We start from the raw sequence: 12,803 nt of genomic DNA on the forward strand, positions 1-12,803 counted from the left end.
CTAAAGACAGATCATGCCAAGGAGGGGATAACAATTGGTGAATGTGAGCGAGAACGGTGATAGGTCAGGATCCAGACCTGTCTGCAACAACATTTTATATTCTAGCGATACAGGACGAGGAGGAGACACTGTAACGTTACGGCTCTTCACCTTTTTATGGAATTCGGTGCTCGCCTCCATCAGCTTCTTCTCCTGTTCTGTGAACTGCGGGAAAAATACAGAAAAGGTGAAACATCAGGATCAGGGCGTGCCACCTACAAGATCCGGGGAGGATGTTACATGTCATTATCCTCTACCCCAAGTCTCAGTATCAGTATCCTGTACCCCCAGTGTCAGCGTCAGTATCCTGCACCCCCAGTGTCATTATCCTGTACCCCCAGTGTCATTATCCTGTACCCCCAGTGTCAGCGTCAGTATCCTGCACCCCCAGTGTCAGTATCCTGTACCCCCAGTGTCATTATCCTGTACCCCCAGTGTCAGCGTCAGTATCCTGCACCCCCAGTGTCAGCGTCATTATCCTGTACCCCCAGTGTCAGGGTCATCATCCTGTACCCCCAGTGTCAGCGTCAGTATCCTGTACCCCAGTGTCAGCGTCATTATCCTGTACCCCCAGTGTCAGCGTCATTATCCTGTACCCCCAGTGTCAGCGTCAGTATCCTGTACCCCAGTGTCATTATCCTGTACCCCAGTGTCATTATCCTGTACCCCAATGTCATTATCCTGTACCGTCAGTGTCATTATCCTGTACCCCCAGTGTCATTATCCTGTACCCCAGTGTCATTATGCTGTACCCCCAGTGTCAGTGTCATTATCCTGTACCCCAGTGTCATTATCCTGTACCCCCAGTGTCAGCGTCATTATCTTGTACCCCCAGTGTCAGCGTCATTATCCTGTACCCCCAGTGTCAGCGTCATTATCCTGTACCCCCAGTGTCAGCGTCATTATCCTGTACCCCCAGTGTCAGCGTCATTACCCTGTACCCCCAGTGTCAGCGTCATTACCCTGTACCCCCAGTGTCAGCGTCATTACCCTGTACCCCCAGTGTCAGCGTCATTATCCTGTACCCCCAGTGTCAGCGTCATTATCCTGTACCCCCAGTGTCAGCGTCATTATCCTGTACCCCCAGTGTCAGCGTCATTATCCTGTACCCCCAGTGTCAGCGTCATTATCCTGTACCCCCAGTGTAAGCGTCATTATCCTGTACCCCAGTGTCAGCGTCATTATCCTGTACCCCAGTGTCAGTGTCATTATCCTGTACCCCAATATCAGTGTCATTATCCTGTACCCCCAGTGTCAGTATCATTATCCTGTACCCCCAGTGTCATTATCATGTACCCCCAGTGTCAGTGTCATTATCCTGTAACCCCAGTGTCATTATCATGTACCCCCAGTGTCAGTGTCATTATCCTGTAACCCCAGTGTCATTATCCTGTACCCCCCAGTGTCAGTGTCATTATCCTGTACCCCCCAGTGTCATTATCCTGTACCCCCCAGTGTCATTATCCTGTACCCCCCAGTGTCAGTGTCATTATCCTGTACCCCCAGTGTCATTATCATGTACCCCAATATCAGTGTCATTATCCTGTACCCCAATATCAATGTCATTATCCTGTACCCCCCAGTGTCCGTGTCATTATCCTGTACCCCCAGTGTCAGTATCATTATCCTGTACCCCCAGTGTCAGTGTCATTATCCTGTACCCCCAGTGTCAGTGTCATTATCCTGTACCCCCAGTGTCAGTGTCATTATCCTGTACCCCCAGTGTCAGTGTCATTATCCTGTACCCCCAGTGTCAGTGTCATTATCCTGTACCCCCAGTGTCAGTGTCATTATCCTGTACCCCCAGTGTCATTATCCTGTACCCCAATATCAGTGTCATTATCCTGTACCCCAATATCAATGTCATTATCCTGTACCCCCCAGTGTCCGTGTCATTATCCTGTACCCCCAGTGTCAGTATCATTATCCTGTACCCCCAGTGTCAGTGTCATTATCCTGTACCCCCAGTGTCAGTATCATTATCCTGTACCCCCAGTGTCAGTGTCATTATCCTGTACCCCCAGTGTCAGTGTCATTATCCTGTACCCCCAGTGTCAGCGTCATTACCCTGTACCCCCAGTGTCAGCGTCATTATCCTGTACCCCCAGTGTCAGCGTCATTATCCTGTACCCCCAGTGTCAGCGTCATTATCCTGTACCCCCAGTGTCAGCGTCATTATCCTGTACCCCCAGTGTAAGCGTCATTATCCTGTACCCCAGTGTCAGCGTCATTATCCTGTACCCCAGTGTCAGCGTCATTATCCTGTACCCCAATATCAGTGTCATTATCCTGTACCCCCAGTGTCAGTATCATTATCCTGTACCCCCAGTGTCATTATCATGTACCCCCAGTGTCAGTGTCATTATCCTGTACCCCCAGTGTCATTATCATGTACCCCCAGTGTCAGTGTCATTATCCTGTAACCCCAGTGTCATTATCATGTACCCCCAGTGTCAGTGTCATTATCCTGTACCCCCAGTGTCATTATCCTGTACCCCCCAGTGTCAGTGTCATTATCCTGTACCCCCCAGTGTCATTATCCTGTACCCCCCAGTGTCATTATCCTGTACCCCCCAGTGTCAGTGTCATTATCCTGTACCCCCAGTGTCAGTGTCATTATCATGTACCCCAATATCAGTGTCATTATCCTGTACCCCAATATCAATGTCATTATCCTGTACCCCCCAGTGTCCGTGTCATTATCCTGTACCCCCAGTGTCAGTGTCATTATCCTGTACCCCCAGTGTCAGTGTCATTATCCTGTACCCCCAGTGTCAGTGTCATTATCCTGTACCCCCAGTGTCAGTGTCATTATCCTGTACCCCCAGTGTCATTATCCTGTACCCCAATATCAGTGTCATTATCCTGTACCCCCCAGTGTCCGTGTCATTATCCTGTACCCCCAGTGTCAGTATCATTATCCTGTACCCCCAGTGTCAGTGTCATTATCCTGTACCCCCAGTGTCAGTATCATTATCCTGTACCCCCAGTGTCAGTGTCATTATCCTGTACCCCCAGTGTCAGTGTCATTATCCTGTACCCCCAGTGTCAGTGTCATTATCCTGTACCCCCAGTGTCATTATCCTGTACCCCCAGTGTCATTATCCTGTACCCCCAGTGTCAGTGTCATTATCCTGTACCCCCAGTGTCAGCGTCATTATCTTGTGCCCCCAGTGTCAGTGTCATTATCCTGTACCCCCAGTGTCAGTGCCATTATCCTGTACCCCAATATCAGTGTCATTATCCTGTACCCCCCAGTGTCCGTGTCATTATCCTGTACCCCCAGTGTCATTATCATGTACCCCCAGTGTCATTATCCTGTACCCCCAGTGTCATTATCCTGTACCCCCAGTGTCAGCGTCATTATCTTGTGCCCCCAGTGTCAGTGTCATTATCCTGTACCCCCAGTGTCAGTGCCATTATCCTGTACCCCAATATCAGTGTCATTATCCTGTACCCCAATATCAATGTCATTATCCTGTACCCCCCAGTGTCCGTGTCATTATCCTGTACCCCAATATCAATGTCATTATCCTGTACCCCCCAGTGTCAGTGTCATTATCCTGTACCCCAATATCAATGTCATTATCCTGTACCCCCCAGTGTCAGTGTCATTATCCTGTACCCACAGTGTCATTATCCTGTACCCCCAGTGTCAGTGTCATTATCCTGTACCCCCAGTGTCAGTGCCATTATCCTGTACCCCCAGTGTCAGCGTCATTATCTTGTGCCCCCAGTGTCAGTGTTATTATCCTGTACCCCAGTGTCAGTGTCATTATCCTGTACCCCCAGTGTCAGTGTCATTATCCTGTACCCCCAGTGTCAGTGCCATTATCCTGTACCCCCAGTGTCAGCGCCATTATCCTGTGCCCCCAGTGTCAGTGTTATTATCCTGTACCCCAGTGTCAGTGTCATTATCCTGTACCCCCAGTGTCAGTGTCATTATCCTGTACCCCCAGTGTCAGTGTCATTATCCTGTACCCCCAGTGTCAGTGTCATTATCCTGTACCCCCAGTGTCAGTGTCATTATCCTGTACCCCCAGTGTTGGCGTCATCATTATCCAGCAGGTGGCAGCAGCAGTCAGTATGAAGCAGGAGAGATGTTTTTATTTAGGATATATTAATTTTCGTATGGTACGGTTGTAGATTTCCCATGTATACACTTGGGCGGTTATATTTCTATCATTGACGCTCCCTTTGTGTTACAGGTTATCCGGAGTCTCCCCACAATACTATCCATCCCTCTGCTCAGCCTCCTGCTGTACACTGTGCTGCCTGCAGATGGCGATAGGCTCCCTTTAGCCATTACGCAGAGCCCTTCCTGCAGGATGTCACTTCTCGGTGTGGGCCAGCAGGTGGCAGCACAGTCTGCACTATGCGGCAGGCTCTTACCATGTCGGTCAGGCGGCTCCTCTCCAGGTTGATGTCCAGCTTTGTGTCTGCGCGGATCTGATTTGTTTCATTCTTCAGTTCCATAGAGAGAAATTTATAACAAAACACAAGATTATTCATAATATATAAGATATACAGCATTTATATACAATATATAGAGAAAAGTAAGTGCACCCCCTCTACATTACACTACAGGAGCCTCCCTGACCTCCCATTCTACACTATAGACATTAATATGGAGTCGCTCCTCTGCAGATATAATGGCTCCAGCTCTTCTGGGGAGGATTTCTACAAGATTTTGGAGGCGTCTGTCGGAATTGTTGGCCCTTCATCAAGAACAGCATTTGTGAGGAGATCCTGATGTTGGGGAGGTCGGGCTCACAATCTTCATTATAGATGTGTCCGGGCTCTGTGCGGCCGTCATGTTCTACCTCCCCCTCCGTGTCTGTATGGAGCTTGTGGTCTGGACACAGTCATGGGGAACAGAGCGTTACCCTCCTCCACCATCTGTACAGTGGACACAATGCAGTCAGGGGGTAACATCCTCCATTCACCAAACCCAGACTCCTCCATCAGACGCAGACAGAGCAGTGTGATCCGTCACTGCACAGAACATGTCTCCTCCATAGTCCAGTGGTGGCAGCTTTACACCGCTCCATCCGATGCTCAGCATTGTGCTTGGTGATGTACGGCTCAGCATTGTGCTTGGTGATGTACGGCTCGGCATTGTGCTTGGTGATGTATGGCTCAGCATTGTGCTTGGTGATGTACGGCTCAGCATTGTGCTTGGTGATGTACGGCTCAGCATTGTGCTTGGTGATGTATGGCTCAGCATTGTGCTTGGTGATGTACGGCTCGGCATTGTGCTTGATGATGTATGGCTCAGCATTGTGCTTGGTGATGTACGACTCGGCATTGTGCTTGGTGATGTACGGCTCGGCATTGTGCTTGGTGATGTACGGCTCAGCATTGTGCTTGGGGATGTATGGCTCGGCATTTTGCTTGGGGATGTATGGCTCAGCATTGTGCTTGGTGATGTACGGCTCAGCATTGTGCTTGGTGATGTATGGCTCAGCATTGTGCTTGGTGATGTATGGCTCGGCATTGTGCTTGGTGATGTACGGCTCTGCATTGTGCTTGGTGATGTACGGCTCAGCATTGTGCTTGGTGATGTACGGCTCGGCATTGTGCTTGGGGATGTATGGCTCGGCATTGTGCTTGGTGATGTATGGCTCAGCATTGTGCTTGGTGATGTACGGCTCGGCATTGTGCTTGGTGATGTATGGCTCAGCATTGTGCTTGGTGATGTACGGCTCGGCATTGTGCTTGGTGATGTACGGCTCGGCATTGTGCTTGGTGATGTACGGCTCGGCATTGTGCTTGGTGATGTACGGCTCGGCATTGTGCTTGGTGATGTACGGCTCGGCATTGTGCTTGGTGATGTATGGCTCGGCATTGTGCTTGGTGATGTACGGCTCGGCATTGTGCTTGGTGATGTACGGCTCGGCATTGTGCTTGGTGATGTACGGCTCGACATTGTGCTTGGTGATGTACGGCTCGGCATTGTGCTTGGTGATGTACGGCTCAGCATTGTGCTTGGTGATGTACGGCTCGGCATTGTGCTTGGTGATGTATGGTTCGGCATTGTGCTTGGTGATGTATGGCTCGGCATTGTGCTTGGTGATGTACGGCTCAGCATTGTGCTTGGTGATGTACGGCTCGGCATTGTGCTTGGTGATGTACGGCTCAGCATTGTGCTTGGTGATGTACGGCTCAGCATTGTGCTTGGTGATGTATGGTTCGGCATTGTGCTTGGTGATGTATGGCTCGGCATTGTGCTTGGTGATGTACGGCTCGGCATTGTGCTTGGTGATGTACGGCTCGGCATTGTGCTTGTCGATGTGTGGCTCAGCATTGTGCTTGGTGATGTAAAATGGGTGCAGCTGCACAACCATGAAGCTCCCGGCGGGCACAGGTGCTGCGGGTCCTTCCACTTCTCTATAATATCACTCATAGGTAGGTGATGGGGAAGATTCAGGAAGAAGAGATGTCATGAATGGACTTGGCTCCTATTACAGGATGCGCTGTTATCAGTGAGCTCTGCACCATCGGCTGCTGTCACGTTAGTAAAGGAAGATGAGGGGACGGAGGTTATACAATGGGGAAGGGGGGGGAGAAGGTTATACACTGGGGGGAGGGGGGGAATTATACACTATGGGATGGAGACCATATAATGGGGCACCATAATACAGCATTCTGTGCAGACACTACATTACAGGGGCAGCGGCACACCTGCTCATTAATGTAATGTACATGCAGCATCCTTCTGAATGCAGCTCTGGAGGTGACGGGAGGTGAATGCGATCGGTGGCTCATCTGCTACCAATCAGTGCACGATGGACAATGACATAAATCTGCGTCCGCTCGAATATGTCCGCTGTCCCTTACCTGCAGATGCTGTCTGACGTGACCGATTTCAATCTTCATTTTCTAAAGATACAAAATGAAGAATTCGGAATAAACCTCCATCCCCGACACAATCTGTCAAAAGTAAGTGACCCCCCCTCCTCCGATTCAGAAACTGGACCCCTATAGAGGTGCACAATACTCTGCTGTGTCCCGCAGTCCCTTAGACAATGAATGGAGGGGGATTGTCCAGTCTGAGCCTTTATAGAGCCCTGTTTTGTGGATCAGTGGGGTCACAGCGGACAGACCCCCAACATCAGTAACGTAACCCCTATTATATGGATAGGTGATGGCTCTATACAACACTGAAGACGGCACCAGCAGCCCGCATCGATATCCGTTCCTGGGATCTCAAGGACCTGCGGCCCTTTGTGACTGGCGGCCTTCTGTCCCCCGATGCCGTGAATGTCCGCTCTTTGGTATTTAATTGGCGACATTACCAAAAAGAGTAAAAAGCCTCATTACCATCCTCCAAAGACAATGTTGCATAATTCTGTGCGCCCCCTCACGATCCTGGACTTTAGTGAAATGTCAGACAGGGACGTGGCGTCTTTTTCTAAAGGTAAAGCACCCAATGCCGTGTCGTGATTTGCATGACATTTCCATAACATTACATGCGGGTGATGGGACTTAAAGGGGACCTGCCACTGATCACAAATACATTTTTTTTTTTGCCTGATGTAAACGCCGCTGTTCTCCTGAATCCAGAGATGTTTTTCTTTTGCTCCTGCGCCTCTCCGTTGCTGAGATATGGCCACTTCTTCACTGTATATAAAATTAGTCTTTTTAGCCAAGTGGGTGTTATCCTCAGGAAGTCATTCCCAAAAAAGGAGTTGAGGGCCACACCCACTTGTCTTAAAAAACTAGCTATACATAAACAAATATAAAAGGTCCATATCTCAGGAACGGAGAGGCTCAGGAACAAAAGAGAAACTACGCCGGATTCAGGAGAAGAGCGGCATTTACACTGGGTGAGAAAATGACATTCACGGCAAGTGATAATGTGAAAATCAAGTGCGATGATCAGTATGGAGAATTAAAGGGAATGTATCATCAGAATACTACTTAATGTTTAAATTAGTTTTTGGCCAATGTTAAATTACCCCACATCACAACCTCTATTAAAAATTATTATTCTGTATGGAGGGCTATGTGGGGCCATTATTCTGTATGGAGGACTATGTGGGGCCCATTATACTGTATGGAGGGCTATGTGGGGCCCATTATTCTGTATGGAGGGCTATGTGGGCCCATTATTCTGTATGGAGGGCTATGTGGGGCCCATTATTCTGTATGGAGGGCTATGTGGGCCCATTATTCTGTATGGAGGGCTATGTGGGCCCATTATTCTGTATGGAGGGCTATGTGGGCCCATTATTCTGTATGGAGGGCTATGTGGGGCCCATTATTCTGTATGGAGGGCTATGTGGGGCCATTATTCTGTATGGAGGGCTATGTGGGGCCATTATTCTGTATGGAGGGCTATGTGGGCCCATTATTCTGTATGGAGGGCTATGTGGGGCCCATTATTCTGTATGGAGGGCTATGTGGGGCCCATTATTCTGTATGGAGGGCTATGTGGGGCCCATTATTCTGTATGGAGGGCTATGTGGGGCCATTATTCTGTATGGAGGACTATGTGGGGCCCATTATTCTGTATGGAGGACTATGTGGGGCACATTATTCTGTATGGAGGGCTGTGTGGGGCACATTATTCTGTATGGAGGGCTATGTGGGGCCATTATTCTGTATGGAGGGCTATGTGGGGCCCATTATTCTGTATGGAGGGCTATGTGGGCCCATTATTCTGTATGGAGGGCTATGTGGGGTCATTATTCTGTATGGAGGGCTATGTGGGGTCATTATTCTGTATGGAGGGCTATGTGGGGTCATTATTCTGTATGGAGGGCTATGTGGGGTCATTATTCTGTATGAAGGGCTATGTGGGGCACATTATTCTGTATGGAGGGCTATGTGGGACCCATTATTCTGTATGGAGGGCAATGTGGGACCCATTATTCTGTATGGAGGGCTATGTGGGGCCCATTATTCTGTATGGAGGGCTATGTGGGACCCATTATTCTGTATGGAGGGCTATGTGGAGTCATTATTCTGTATGGAGGACTATGTGGTGCACATTATTCTGTATGGAGGGCTATGTGGGGCCCATTATTCTGTATGGAGGGCTATGTGGGGCCATTATTCTGTATGGAAGGCTATGTGGGGGTCATTATTCTGTATGGAGGGCTGTGTGGGGCCCATTATTCTGTATGGAGGGCTATGTGGGGTCCATTATTCTGTATGGAGGGCTATGTGGGGTCCATTATTCTGTATGGAGGGCTATGTGGGGCCTATTATTCTGTATGGAGGGCTATGTGGGGCCATTATTCTGTATGGAGGGCTATGTGGGGCCTATTATTCTGTATGGAAGGCTATGTGGGGCCCATTATTCTGTATGGAGGGCTATGTGGGGCCATTATTCTGTATGGAAGGCTATGTGGGGTCCATTATTCTGTATGGAGGGCTATGTGGGGCCCATTATTCTGTATGGAGGACTATGTGGGGCCATTATTCTGTATGGAGGGCTATGTGGGGCCCATTATTCTGTATGGAGGGCTATGTGGAGCCCATTATTCTGTATGGAGGGCTATGTGGGGCCCATTATTCTGTATGGAGGGCTATGTGGGGCCCATTATTCTGTATGGAGGGCTATGTGGGGCCATTATTCTGTATGGAGGGCTATGTGGGGCCCATTATTCTGTATGGAGGGCTATGTGGGGCCCATTATTCTGTATGGAGGGCTATGTGGGGCCCATTATTCTGTATGGAGGGCTATGTGGGGTCCATTATTCTGTATGGAGGACTATGTGGGGCCCATTATTCTGTATGGAGGGCTATGTGGGGCACATTATTCTGTATGGAGGGCTATGTGGGGCCCATTATACTGTATGGAGGGCTATGTGGGGCCCATTATTCTGTATGGAGGGCTATGTGGGGTCCATTATTCTGTATGGAGGGCTATGTGGAGCCCATTATTCTGTATGGAGGGCTATGTGGGGCCCATTATTCTGTATGGAGGACTATGTGGAGTCCATTATTCTGTATGGAGGGCTATGTGGGGCCCATTATTCTGTATGGAGGACTATGTGGGGCCCATTACTCTGTATGGAGGGCTATGTGGGGCCCATTACTCTGTATGGAGGGCTATGTGGGGCACATTATTCTGTATGGAGGACTATGTGGGGCACATTATTCTGTATGGAGGACTATGTGGAGCTCATTATTCTGTATGGAGGGCTATGTGGGGCCCATTATTATGTATGGAGGGCTATGTGGGCCCATTATTCTGTATGGAGGGCTATGTGGGGCACATTATTCTGTATGGAGGACTATGTGGGGCACATTATTCTGTATGGAGGACTATGTGGGGCCCATTATTCTGTATGGAGGGCTATGTGGGGCCCATTATTCTGTATGGAGGGCTATGTGGGGCCCATTATTCTGTATGGAGGGCTATGTGGGGTCCATTATTCTGTATGGAGGACTATGTGGGGCCCATTATTCTGTATGGAGGGCTATGTGGGGCACATTATTCTGTATGGAGGGCTATGTGGGGCCCATTATACTGTATGGAGGGCTATGTGGGGCACATTATTCTGTATGGAGGGCTATGTGGGGTCCATTATTCTGTATTGAGGACTATGTGGAGCCCATTATTCTGTATGGAGGGCTATGTGGGGCCCATTATTCTGTATGGAGGGCTATGTGGGGTCCATTATTCTGTATGGAGGGCTATGTGGGCCCATTATTCTGTATGGAGGGCTATGTGGAGCCCATTATTCTGTATAGAGGGCTATGTGGGGCCCATTATTCTGTATGGAGGGCTATGTGGGGCACATTATTCTGTATGGAGGGCTATGTGGGGTCCATTATTCTGTATGGAGGGCTATGTGGGGCCCATTATTCTGTATGGAGGGCTATGTGGGGTCCATTATTCTGTATGGAGGGCTATGTGGGGCCCATTATTCTGTATGGAGGGCTATGTGGAGCCCATTATTCTGTATAGAGGGCTATGTGGGGCCCATTATTCTGTATGGAGGGCTATGTGGGGCACATTATTCTGTATGGAGGGCTATGTGGGGTCCATTATTCTGTATTGAGGACTATGTGGAGCCCATTATTCTGTATGGAGGGCTATGTGGAGCCCATTATTCTGTATGGAGGGCTATGTGGGGCCCATTATTCTGTATGGAGGGCTATGTGGGGCCCATTATTCTGTATGGAGGGCTATGTGGGGTCCATTATTCTGTATGGAGGACTATGTGGGGCCCATTATTCGGTATGGAGGGCTATGTGGGGCACATTATTCTGTATGGAGGGCTATGTGGGGCCCATTATACTGTATGGAGGGCTATGTGGGGCCATTATTCTGTATGGAGGGCTATGTGGGGCACATTATTCTGTATGGAGGGCTATGTGGGGCCCATTATACTGTATGGAGGGCTATGTGGGGCACATTATTCTGTATGGAGGGCTATGTGGGGCACATTATTCTGTATGGAGGGCTATGTGGGGTCCATTATTCTTTATGTAGGACTATGTGGGGCCCATTATTCTGTATGGAGGGCTATGTGGGCCCATTATTCTGTATGGAGGACTATGTGGGGCCCATTATTCTGTATGGAGGGCTATGTGGAGCCCATTATTCTGTATGGAGGGCTATGTGGAGCCCATTATTCTGTATGGAGGGCTATGTGGGGCCATTATTCTGTATGGAGGGCTATGTGGGCTCATTATTCTGTATGGAGGGCTATGTGGGGCCCATTATTCTGTATGGAGGGCTATGTGGGGCACATTATTCTGTATGGAGGGCTATGTGGGGCACATTATTCTGTATGGAGGGCTATGTGGGGTCCATTATTCTTTATGTAGGACTATGTGGGGCCTGTGAATAGGTTGGCCCGCAACATTGTCCAAGTTTTTAATTTTAGTGTTCTGTGTATTTCAGTTTGACATCCCTGCTCTTACTTCCTGTTTCAGGAAATGCACATGTACATTAGCAGCAATGAACAGACTCTGCTCCTATCTTTTGTACTGAAGCATCTAATGAGTGTGAGTTTCTTTTTAAATATACATGTAATGCCAAAACCTGATTTAGACAAGAGGTGATTATCTGACGACACATTCCCTTTAAATATCTGACCGTCTTCCATTTACTAATTACAAAGTGATTAGTTGTGATTGGTGTAGGACATGGCGGCTCGTTGATTAATGCTTTCTCCTGCAGCGCTGAGGTCTCAAATCAGACCAAGGTCAACATCTGTATTGCATCAATATGTTCCCCAAGGTCGATGTTTCCATCTTAAACCTGTCATCATGTATCTACTGGCCAGAGATGGGGATTATATATGTGTGTGTGTGCGTATATATATATATATATATATATATATATATATATATATATATATATTGTGTGTGTTCGCATGTGTATGAATGTATGTGCGTTTATATGTTTGGTTGTATATATGTGCGTGCGTGCGTATACACACATTAACCGTACCTCATTCTCCGCCCTTAGTGTTGCAAATTCACTTTTTTCCAGAATCACCATGTCTTTCCGTATGGAGTCCAAGTGTGCCATGATCTGCTGGAGTGTAATTTCCTAGGAGAAAACCAAGCACGTGGTTAAAAATGAGCAAGCATTTTGCCAAAATTTTCAATAAGCTGTGGCAAACAAAACTCTATTTTGCAAAATAATTGCAGCCAAAACCATGATGTGAAAACAGACCACAAATGAGATGTGTCACGGGGTCCTTCTCCGATATCATACAACTAACAGAGCGAGAGATGGATGAACAATCCTAAGAATATTTATTCCAAGTAAATCAGACGGTCCATAAAATAAT

At 48.3% G+C, this 12,803-nt stretch overlaps 1 protein-coding gene across 1 annotated transcript in view; it reads right to left on the reverse strand.

Moving 5' to 3' along the window:
* CCDC90B (coiled-coil domain containing 90B) overlaps nucleotides 1–12,803 on the reverse strand; it is a 37,990-nt gene that overhangs the window by 4,735 nt on the left and 20,452 nt on the right. Inside the window, exons 4-7 of the mRNA XM_075334701.1 lie at nucleotides 12,458–12,559; nucleotides 6,880–6,921; nucleotides 4,432–4,503; nucleotides 151–204 (exon numbers count right to left, since the gene is read on the reverse strand). Coding sequence (XP_075190816.1) covers nucleotides 151–204; nucleotides 4,432–4,503; nucleotides 6,880–6,921; nucleotides 12,458–12,559 — 270 coding nt within the window. The remainder of the gene's footprint in view (nucleotides 1–150; nucleotides 205–4,431; nucleotides 4,504–6,879; nucleotides 6,922–12,457; nucleotides 12,560–12,803) is intronic.

This window comes from Anomaloglossus baeobatrachus, chromosome 2, assembly GCF_048569485.1.
Source record: "Anomaloglossus baeobatrachus isolate aAnoBae1 chromosome 2, aAnoBae1.hap1, whole genome shotgun sequence".
In the NCBI taxonomy this organism is placed as follows: Eukaryota; Metazoa; Chordata; class Amphibia; order Anura; family Aromobatidae; genus Anomaloglossus; species Anomaloglossus baeobatrachus.